The 11,806-nt window shown below is 43.4% G+C and overlaps 1 protein-coding gene across 1 annotated transcript; it reads left to right on the top strand.

The window, feature by feature from the left end:
- Positions 1–827: 827 nt before the first annotated feature.
- Positions 828–10,915, top strand: bmp16 (bone morphogenetic protein 16). Its single transcript, XM_020636185.3, has 3 exons — positions 828–1,441; positions 6,633–7,006; positions 8,355–10,915. Exons 2-3 carry the CDS (start codon positions 6,640–6,642, stop codon positions 9,434–9,436), a joined length of 1,449 nt encoding a protein of 482 aa, XP_020491841.2. The 5' UTR covers positions 828–1,441; positions 6,633–6,639; the 3' UTR covers positions 9,437–10,915.
- Positions 10,916–11,806: the final 891 nt, after the last annotated feature.

Genomic DNA, 11,806 nt, shown 5'->3' with positions numbered 1-11,806 from the left:
GGGGACGTGGGCTAGTGATTCTCCAGATGAGATCTAATATGTGAGACGGTGCATCCTAAAGAGACGTTTTCTCATGGGCCCACCCCATGAATACAAATTCTCCTCCACCACCCGGTCGGCACTGGAAGGACGGATGCACCTTGCTTCAACCCGTAGTGGAGAAGTAATTTCTTCTTTTTTTTTATTCCCATCCAATCACAAAACTCAACTGAAGTGACTTCACAGCAGCTGTTATGAGTCATCCATTCATGCATTTGTCTTGAAACTGAATCTGTTTGCTCTCATTCGTGTCATGGGGCCTCGTATTTATAATGACAGAGCGAGTGACTGTGAGCGTGGAGGCCCACACCTGAAATGTTGCCAAAGACGAGCAGCAGGTGAGTTTGTTAGACGGAGAAATGTGGAAACTAATCAGTCAGCTGCTTCTGTGTGCTGACCTTAGGGTTATCTGGAACAGGTCACACGTGTGTGTTGGTCAGTGTGTGTGATTTTGCTACTTCTTGTCTTTCTGAGTGTGCTCGGTTTAATTAAGTGTCGTTGTGTGTCTGTGAGAATGATATCAGTGTTTGTTTGCAAGTTTTGTTTTGACTATATGCCTGTGTTTGCTTGCATGTGTGTGTACGTGTGTGTTTGTGTGTGTGTACGAGGAGGGAGAGCGAGGGAGAGAGAGAGAGTGAGAGATAACAGCTTGTAAATCTACTAGGGCCGGTCTTAGTGACATCACTATTTAGGAGGATCTTAGTGGCCAGGAAAGTCTAGAGCTAAACGTAGTTTACCAGCTGGGCACGTAATATAAGATAGAAAACTAAAAAAGAAAAAAGTGTGTGTGTGTGTTGGGAGAGAGAGAGAGCAAAGAAGAGAGAGAGAGGGAGAGGAAAAGGGGAGGAGATACAAAAGGGAGGAACACAGTGTAGAGGAAGGGAGAGAGATGTAGTAAGGAGGGTTTAGGAACAAGAAGGAGTTGTTGCTGGTGTTACACTTCAGTCAGACAGTCAGACAGACAGACAGACACAACTCATTGTCTTAAAGCAACTTCCTTGCACATGTGTGTTTTAAACCAACAGGAGTGGAAGTGCAGGCGGCAGAGAAAGGGTGTTGCCTACTAGGAAAGGGTCAAACAGGCGGGCAGGCAGAAGGGAAGCCGGTGGATGTTTTTAGGAGTTTGCTTATCTGACACTGACAACAGGATGAGAAGCTGAGCGAGGACTCAGAGAGGGGGAGAGAAACATGGAGGGAGCACTCCGTTTACACAGGAGACATAGGAGAGATAGGGACAGGTTACCTAGAGAGAGGTGAGAAGAAAGACGAGAGAGACATAAAGAAGTTCAAAAGTCAAATTCATCCAATTTGTCCAAAGGAGCGGGAGCGAGAGCCGAGGGATCGTAACACTGGAGCTCAAGGATAAACCATGGACTCTGCATACATCCCACTACACCTGGACGTGAGTAATACATGTCTCTTACACTCTCTCTCACACACATAGACATATACACACATGTACACACATCTGTCTGTCTGTCAAGCCACAAGCCACAGGAACTGTGCTGCTGAAACCATTAGTTACTCTAGGGATCAACACACACACACACACACACACACACACACACACACACTCCTGCTCATGCATACACTGCTGGCACACAGTGTTGCTCAATCAAAATCTTGTCCGGTGAGCGACTTGTCCAAGAATAATGTGCCCATTATGAGTTCAAAGAGCATAACGTAATTCTCCAGCACCGCAGCATGCTCAGTATGAATCGGCCCTCAGTGTTAACGCTCTGCAGCTTTTAATGTGAAAAGCAGAGGTGTGTTTTTGTTCCGTATTTCACGTCAGTTGAGCTGTCAGACGCACGATGAGAGCAGCCTCTGAGCTTTCAGCAGTCACGGGTTAGATATGTCAGTGTTTCCATTGATGCCTTCGCCGTGCTGCGCCTCAGCGGGGGCCTCCTGTTAACCACAATGCTCTTGTGAGTCTGAGACCTCCAGGTATCACTGGCTGAAACACAAGAAGAGATTCTGTAGGGAGAAAAGAGGCAATGAGTATGAACGAGAGCAGACGTAGCAACCTTTTGATGCTTGGCTAAGGCTCAAAGAAAGGATACTACATCCAAAACACAGTGTGTGTTCCTGTGGGAGTGTTAAATGTGTGTAGAAATGCAACCAGGATGCAGTTATAATGTGAAGACAGGGAAAGTTTGGGGTCTTCTCAACTTCTAACTGTCTACTGAACCAAGCCAGTATATGTGCAAATGTGTTTGTCTATGTGTGTGTGGGTGTGTGTGTTTGCACTTATGTGTCTTTACTTTAAACTAAGCCAGGGAATGTGCATAAATATGTGTGTGTGTGTGTGTGTGTGTGTGTGTGTGTGTGTGTGTGTGTGTGTGTGTGTTTCTTTGTATTGTAAGTGCTCACTCTGCTTTCATTAACATGTCTGGACCCCGCGCAGTTCTTAGCATGCGAGTGTGCGTGTATGTATTGACGCGTGTGTGTCCAAACCTATAGGCTATAACGTTTTAACAACCTGGTTTCTCCACAGCTAGACGTCTCAAAGTGTGTTTCTGCTTACGTGTTAGCGCTCACTCCCACCTTGCATATTGTATGTGTTTGCAGCCTGTGCTCCTAAGCGTGTGTGTGTGTGTATTCAACAGAAACAGTAACATCAAGTTTGACGCGTAGGTCATTAGCCTGCTAATCGGCCCAGCTGGGATGAATTAGAGAGCTGTTCTAAATAGAGTGCAATAAAAACCACACAGCAGCCGACCTGTAATATTGTTCTAATGATTTCATCTGTTACACCTCAGTGAGCTGAACCACAACTCCAACGGCAACTGTTCTGGACACTTTTCATCCCACCCTAATTACATATTAACTCCACTCAAAGTTGTGCATTAATGGCGAGTTAATGGGGGCTACTGTGAAGTCATAAAATCACAGTATTAGATGTATATGGTTTGAATAGGCTGTTGGAGAAAAGAGCAGCAGTGGAAGCAGCTGTATCCTCCAAAGTGCATGAGTACACCGAACATCACACTTGTGATCACAAGGCTATCTGACACAACATATTTTCAAGTATTTCAGTACGCTCTGAGCGAGAAAATGAACCCTGTGGCATATATCATGTTCTGCAAGAATAAAAAAGCAGCATAGAAAAGTGAGAGCTGGAAGGGGGTGGGGGGTGAGGGGGTTAGAACAAATGAGAGGAGGAATTTGGGAAAAGAAACACGGGAAGAACAACAGGAAGGGAAAGTTGAGGGACCAGGCGTAACATGAAGACAGCGGCGGTGGATAAATCAGCCGGCTGCGGTGACACTTGGGCCCTCTGGCCTGGCAACAGACCGCCGCACTCTTCCGCAAAAACACCATTCATTTAAGGCCGAGGAAAAAAGAGCAACATAAGCAGGAGCAAGGGGAGATAGAGACTGGAAAGTTGATGCAGAGGATCATGGAAACAGATATAATAAATGAGAATGAATGAGAGATTTCAGTAGAGAGGAAGAAGAAAATAGAAAAGCAGTTGCTTTATGACAACACTGAAGACAAAGCAAAAGGACAGAGTTCAAGGAATGCAAAGAGGAAGGAGGAAGAGGAAAGGGAACAGGGGTGAAAATAAACAGATAAAAAGAGAAACCCGAAAAAGAGGCCATCAGAGGGCAGAGGTTTTAATCAGCGAGTTCAGAAAGACACGAGGCATGCCGGCGACGACACTCGTCTGCCTCGCGCCGGGGTCACGCTACCGTTGGCTCGGGAGGTCAGGTCCCATCTAATATGTCTAATAGGCAGAGCCGCATGCTTAAGGAGGCTGGAAACACTGCAGCAGATTCCAAACCCTTCATTTCACCTTATCTCTAACTCATTCATCATACAGTAACACAGTACGTTTGATTAGTTTGTGCCAAAAGAGTACAGTAAGGAAGTGGCAGTCAGACGTAAGAGCAGGAACTGTGGGGGTGTAATCATAAAAATGTCAGGGTTTCCAGATAACTAGAATGAGTCGACATCAGGGTGGGTGGCACCCTGATGCACATGATGGATAGAGATGGTGAATTAGACTTGCCTTGGACAGAACCAGTCGCAAACCCACATAGAGAGCCATCAGATAAAGTATGTAAAAGTGATGTATGGCAAGCTGGCCTCTTCTTGCAGCCCTCCTCTCCTCCTCTTTGTCAGTGTTTCTCTGCCTGGCAGAGACACACACCCTGTGATGTGACGAATAAACCTTTGAACCCCCTCGAAGTCACCTGGGTGGTTTTGTAGGTGAGGAAAGTACAGGAGAGAGGTGTTGTTGTCCTCAATCTGCTTTACAAGCCCTCACAGTATATGGGAGAGGCCATCCAGCAGAGTGTCTAATCTGTAATTGTCTTCGGCTGCATGCCTCAGGTGAAACAGCCCTAGGTGGGGCTGCAAGAGTTTAATGGATAGCTAGCAACAATCCCACGCTTGGAGGTGGCTTATTTTCCCAGGCCTGCCCTTTGAACCTCGTACCCAACACACATATACACAGGCGCAACTGCATAAAATCAAGCACACCTTCACACCTGTGACCTCCTTTTAACCCTTTTTCTGTCCGTGTGTGGAGTTTAGCAGTCATTACAGCGTCATTATGTGTTTGCTGGGCCATAAAAAGACCTCTGTTATCTTGTCGTAAAGGGTAAAATCAATTCTCTGTCCCTAAGAGAGATGAGATAAAGAGATAGAGGAGATATATGCAAGGGAACACAAGGAAAGAGATAAAAGCATTACAGTTCATATTTGAGTAAAAAGTAATTCAGCTGCATCTTCTTTTGAGAAAGTAGGAGGAAGCAGGAAGACAAACTCTACACGATTCAGCTCGAATCCATTCAAATGTGTAGCTTTTTAGTTAGTTTGCAGATCAGTTTTTCATGTCAGTGACTGTTCATTAGGTTCTAATCCTTTACCTTGAATTGTTTACATCTCACCTCCACCTCTCTAGGTCAAGAGGGCTCTTAACTTTCTGGTTTCTAATTATCAGCTCAGTGATTAACAGCTGCACTACAGAAGTCCAGGGTGTTAGCCAGGTCGTGGAGGTAATTGTGTGACCCCTGTCTGTTGCAATGTTCCCGCACTGAGCATAGTCATGGCAGGAGACGAGGTGATTACTTAAAGGAGTTTAAAAAGAGTTGCTGCAGTGGCATCTGAAATAATGCTGTAGCTGTACTTTAGCTATTTGAATATCATGTATAGCATGTTTGTAGAAATAGAAGAGATTAGCATTGTGACCATGAGTCCAAAAACACAACATTAGACCTGAGGTAAGCTCAAAAACACTTCATCATAGTGGAGGCATGTACCTCCCATCATAATCCTTTGGTTCTGTTTCTCCACCCTGAGCATGAATGAAAACAAATCACCAGTCTCTTATGCAATTTCATCATTTTTATGCAGTATGTGACAGTCTAGCAAAAGTTCTAGTGCATTCCCGTGTGTTTCAGAGGGCTCTCCATTCATTGGAAGTATTAAATTAACATAGGGAAAATATGCATACTCAAAGAAAAACACAATCAGTCAATAGCTTACAGTTCCTATATCATTCCCACTTTGAATCTCAACAAATTCTGCTTGTAAATACTTCAATAAAGAACAAGAAAAGCCTCCACATGGATATGTCCATAATCTATTACACCCCTTGCCTGCAAAGGTTCAAAGTCAATGAGCGATGATTGCTGCAACCTGTCGCATTTTATCCATCAGCAAAATTAGAGTGGCAGGATCTTCTTAGTGGAAAACCACACACACATGGATCACAACCAGACAACTTCTCTGAGTGATAAATCTGAGTGTTGAATTTAAAGGTTTTAACAGTATTCAAATTTGATTAAACTACCAATTAGGCACCTAAAGCTAGAAATCCAAAGATCTCTGTCTTTTTCACTCGCCCCACACAGACAACAGCGAAAGAAATGTTTTAATACTTCTATTCTCCAGTGATTTGAAAAGGAAACTAGGAAAAAAAATCCAGTTATCTGTCATTGTGACAGACCCTTACAACTTCATTACATGTCACTAGAGTCAACCTTATTTGATAAATGCTACTTATCTTTCATACACAGCTTTGATCTCTTTTACACACAAACAAGCAGCATTAAATTAAATTAAATTACAGATAGAGCCCTCTTTACTCCTGCTTAGGTGTCCTGGGAGATATATGGGCCTTGGGGGTATGAAGATCGCCATAAATTAACCGAGAAAAAACAAAGTGGCACTGTTTCTGCAGCCACGAGCAAACAACTTCATATGGATATGTGGACAGTAAATTTCTTGAACATATGCCACATGAAGGCTGAAGACTAATGAGAAACTAGCGTGTCCAGGAAGGAGAGGACATAAGCATGATATACAGAGTACAGGAGCATCTCAGAGCAGCTATCTCTTTTGCAGATTTCTCAACCAATACTTTATATGGTGTCATTATGTCATATGATTTACACTGTCCCTGAGTAAAGCACATAAATCCTAAGCACCTAATATAAAAGCACTGCTGCACAGCCTGATTTCACAGGTTTATTTCTTGATAATTAGATCACCTCTCTTTTTTTATCCACCTCTTCTTCTACTCTTCCTTTGTTTCTCCACCAATCCCTGTCCTCCCATCATCTGTCTTCTTCTCTCTCCAGGTCCACCATGTTCCCTGCTAACCTCCTGCTCCTCATGGTCCTGCTGCTACCTCAAGCCTCGTCTGGTCGCCAGGGTGGAGACACCAGCGAGATCAACAATGGCAGGGTGCCCCCCATGCCTTCCTCCTTGCCACCCTCGCCAGCTGGTTCCTTCTTAAAGCCCAGTCTGGCTCAGACCATTCAGAGTCTCCTCTTGAGCCGGCTTGGCCTCCAATCGCAGCCCAACCCTCGGCCTGGAGTGCCGGTGCCCCGGTACCTCCTGGATCTTTACCGCTTCCACCAGCAGCAGTACCATCTAGTGGAGGACCCCTTGTTTAGCTTCCCCAGCCAGCACATCCAGCAGGCTAACACTGTACGCAGCTTTCACCACAGTGGTAAGCCTATTTTTAGCCCATGCGTTGTATTGGATGTTAAATAACAATTAAAATATTTGAACTGTCTTTGATATTGTCCTTTGCCCTTCATAACAGGGAAGCTGTTTTTGCAATCTGTTAAATTCTTTTATCAGTCACAGAACTATAAAGATCCTATTTATGACAGTAGCAGAAGTTGTTCCTGACTCACCATTTGACAATCTAAACACTCATTAAGATCCATCTGTGCACCATTAGATAAGATGAGCTGTTACAATCCTAGAGTCTTCTCTCAAAGTGTGATAGCAAAGTAAGACATCTCACACGGAATTCATTTTGGGCCCTACACAGCCGTTCTGAGCATGGCTGGAATAATCCGTTAAGGGGCCCAGGACAAACATTTGCTTATAGGCCCCCACTTTTCCTCCACCCACTTCCATGTTCATAGTTGTTTGTATTTCTTCTTTGATTGTCATTTGTTGATTGCAACTCTGTTAGTGCTTTCTTGCAAGGGGGTTGCAAGAAATCTTAAATCTGCATTCAATGTATTACATCCATTCAATTTAGTTAATGCTTTTAAAATCAGCAACACAAGAGAGAAGGCTGAATACACCTGATTACCAAGCCTGTTTGCTTTGACTCTGCAAAGTAATCAGAACACACTTGTAGTCTCTTATCTGAACTCAAAGGTCATGGCAGGGAAAAATTGCCCCCAACCCCTCTAGCGGTGTTGTTTTTGAGCATAAGTGCAGTCAAAATCACGACAGCGGCCTTCAGAAGAGATGACCAAAAAGTTAGCCTTTAATGCAGAAGTTGTTTTTTCAATGGTTGTTACACTTTATTGGACGAAATTACACATTTGAAGTTAATCAAAATACAAAGACTAGTCATTAGTCAAGTACATTATAAGACAAGTACATTAGACAGAAGGCAGTTGGTGGCTTTGGGTCCTGGGGCAGGCACTTCTTTTTGCCCAGGTGGTAATCCTCCCGCCATTCACAAACAGTAACTTAAATAAGAGAAGAAGTTTACAGCCAAACATGACTATTGCACATTCAGGCCTGTTAAAAAATGGTAAAAGTACACCACCAGGGGACTTGTGTTTTTATTCACTTGGGGTATGGTCTTAATCCTAAATATCTTCAAACAATGAGTATAATCTAAAACTTGGAAACTGCTAACAATAACTACCATCACATTTGTACGGCTTCACTTCACTAAAGTTATTTGCAAATACTGATAAGTCATCTGGGAATTATCCAGTTCTGGAGAATTAAGAAAGATCTGGAAAAAATCAAATATTGCCAATGTCTATTGTTTTTAAATCATACTTAATTCTCACACTTTGCATTTCTTCATTTTTTCCTAGAGCACCTTGCAGAATTTCCCAAGGCAGAGGATCATAAGAGAGCGCACATCTCCTTCAATATTTCCTCCATCCCTCAGGATGAAAGGCTGCTCTCCGCTGAGCTTCGTATCCTCCGCAGTGACAGAGCTTCACTGGGCTCTGGAGCCCACAGACTGAATGTATACCTCTCTGAGCACCATGAGAATCCTGAGTCCACCCTGCTGGAGACAAGGTTACTCAGTACTGGCCTCAACAGTCAAAAAGCAAGTAGCTTCTGGGAGGCTTTTAGCTTAAACACAGAGCTCCTCCAAAAGGCCCTTTCTGGAAGTGGGACTGGCAGCCTTGGCTTCCTCCTGGAGATCAGACCAGAGAACAGAACCACTTCCTTCCCTGATCACAGCCTCTCCTCTGCTGCAGGTGATGAGGATGTAGAGAGACATAAAGTGGGACACCTAAGGGTATGCAGGTCTGTGGGTCAGGACGAGCACAGCTGGGCCCAGGAAAGACCACTCTTGGTGACTTATAGTCATGACGGGCATGGAGAGCCTTTGGTAAAACATGGCAGGAGGACACCAAGTGGTGGTCAAAGGCTGAGAGGGAGAAAAGGGAAAAAAGAGAGGGGCAGAAGCAGCAGTAAGGGTCGCAATAAAGACCAAATCTTGCGGAGGGCCAAAAAAACTGAGTACACGGAGCCAGGCTGGGGGAATGATAAAGGAGGAATCAGTTGGAGTGACCGTGGAAGGGTTAAAAGAAACGGTGGTCGTGCTGCCAAACTGAAACGCCTTTCCCGTAACAGATGCCGTCGTCATCCTCTCTATGTAGATTTCAATGATGTGGGATGGCACAAGTGGATCATAGCACCAAGTGGCTACGACGCCTTCTTCTGCCTTGGAGAGTGTCGCTTTCCTTTGGCTGACCACATGAACTCCTCTAGCCACGCAATGGTTCAAACTCTGGTAAACTCTGTGAATGGAGCAGTACCCCGGGCATGCTGCGTCCCCACCTCCCTCAGCCCCATCGCACTGCTCTACCTGGACCCTCAAGACAGAGTGGTGCTGAAGAATTACCAGGACATGGTGGTGGAGGGCTGCGGATGCCGGTAGTGGGTTTCGAAGCACTCACCCCACAAAATCTAGATCAGGATGGAGGAGCATCATGGAAATCGGATAGAGAAAATAGCAGGGAAATGCAGATGGTGAGAAGAAGAGGCGGTAGCCAGCTCACTGCAAACAGCTAGAGACTGATCAAGATATATGTAGCAGCAAAATAAGGATGAGTGGGGAGGAGGAAGACCAGAGAAGGCGTATAGTAGCTTTATCATCATTGTCAGGAGCAAGAAAAGAGTCAGGCATAGAAGGAAAAAAGTCAGACAGTCAAATCTACCACACAGCAGTATAAAAGATCAGATAATAAGGCAACATATGTAAACTGCCAGGAATTACTGTTCAATGTTTTCCCATATGCTGATGATGCAGCTGTTTACACCATCAACCAACAGGCTACTTGTTCTCTCATGAGAAGCCAGCGCTTTAACATCGAAGGTGTCTATTCAACATTGTGGTGTTTTCCACCCATTACACTCTCACACGATTGTCTGACAGGCATATGCACATGTGTTTAGCTTTTTTGATGTTGAGCTAAAATGGTAACATTTCTGAGTAGGCAGTTGAGAGGCTTAGATTTGAAATTCTGGAGCAGAATTGTGCAACTTTCTGAAGGACTTCCTGATGATCAACAGTGTTTGCAAGATGACGATGGCACTAGCACAGTGTCCAATCTGTGCGTCAGTGTTGTTTTTGCAGTATTTGAACCAAGAGGTGGGGTGCATTTGTTTTTATAAAAGACATACTGTCGCTTACAAGCACCCTTACATCACAAGCTATTTAATACCACAACAATAATGCCGATGAACTATTATTTTTTTTGTTTGAATGTACTATCATCACCATTATTTAAAAAATACTTTTTTGTACATTTTTTTTTGCAGATGTGAAAAAATACAAATGACAGTTGTGTTGTGATTATACATAATTCCACTGAAAGGCAATTCTAACTTAAAAGACACATTAAGTATTTAAAATAGCTGCAATATGTTGTATTTAATCTTAAAACTATTTAAGATACCTGCACTCAACGGAGCATACAGCAAACTGAGAGCCTGCCGTCCACATGAAGATAAGTTATGGTAGCTTTACATCTGTAAAACTGTTCAGTGTATTGAATTAACAGTCTGTGTTACTTAAACATTCCACCTTATCATTGCACACATTTTAGTGTACAACACGTGATAGCAGACATGAGTGGTGTTGCCTTCAAAAGCTCAACTAACAAGCCATTTGAAAGCTCTGTGTATTGTAGCTACTGAAGTGTTAGTTGTGTCTGCATGTGTCAAGAAAAAAAGGAAAACTGAAAATAAAACTGGGACTTTAGAGCCTTTCAAACAGGGGCTTTAAAAGTGTTCTCTGCTGAGCTATAGTAACTGTTTTTCAGTGTTGCATTTTTCTCTCTAAATGGAAACATTTAAGCAACAGCTTGTAAAATGTTTGACAATATACCTCTAATAAACAAAGCAAACAGCATAACTTTCACGTGACTTTTCTTGCCATCAAGAGCTTTCTCATTTTTGCCTGCTTGGTTTATTTTCACTCTGACCCACACTGGAGTTATTGCCATGTTCAGGAAAAAAAAAAAAGGGGAAGCCAGATGTCTCGGAGAGTGTAAATCTAAATACATTTATGTATACGGTAGTTGAGGAAGAATCTTTGTAGTCTCACATTGAACCACCTGCATGTTCAGAGTTGAAGTCATTGAATAAGGTCTTATCTTACCTGCACATCCATACTGTCTAAACCAGATCCCATTGTATCATTTTGCACGCCCATCCATGAACAGTGTCCACATGTTTCTGTAACTAGAAATCACAAAGGAAGGTAAAAAGACTAAGACACAAGAGGTAAATTAAGATGAGTCACAGTTTGAATCTCTGCCACTTATTGGTCCTCAATGCAGGCGGATCGAACCAGCTCAACTTTGACCTGCATGTTCTTGCAAGTTTGAAAAGAGGATCCTGCCCGCTCAGCTTCCACCAGATGGATCATCTGATGGCAGCTTACAGGCGAGTGAGGCACACAATCTGGAGTGGGAAGAGAGAGGTTAACTGAAGGTCACCTCCTTATATGACTATTGTCCCTTAGTCTACTGTAGAATATCTTGCTATAAATGAAGGGGGCTGATATCTCATTTCATTCTTTCATATTTGTTAAATGTGTTAATGACAAATTCCCTTATAGGTGAAGTTGCTTGCAATAGAAAGGACATGCATTGGAGGAAAATCCATGGCATGCACATGACCTTTAATGGTGGTTTGAAGAATGGGAGCGTTGTGCAACACACTGCAATTTAAAAAGAAAAATCTCAATATAATAATAAATTAATGCTGAAGGACACATGGCTGGATCGAGCTGTTTTGGTTG

This window comes from Labrus bergylta, chromosome 11, assembly GCF_963930695.1.
Source record: "Labrus bergylta chromosome 11, fLabBer1.1, whole genome shotgun sequence".
Lineage (NCBI taxonomy): Eukaryota > Metazoa > Chordata > Actinopteri > Labriformes > Labridae > Labrus > Labrus bergylta.
Note: the sequence above shows the minus strand (reverse complement) of the source record. Positions and strands in the feature narration are given on the sequence as shown.

What these genes read in the sequence shown, in the direction of transcription:
- bmp16 (XM_020636185.3), top strand. Translation starts at nt 6,640, where the DNA reads ATGTTCCCTGCTAACCTCCTGCTCCTCATGGTCCTGCTGCTACCTCAA. An exon ending in ACGCAGCTTTCACCACAGTG is followed by an intron (nt 7,007 to 8,354) that starts GTAAGCCTATTT and finishes ATTTTTTCCTAG; the next exon opens with AGCACCTTGCAGAATTTCCC.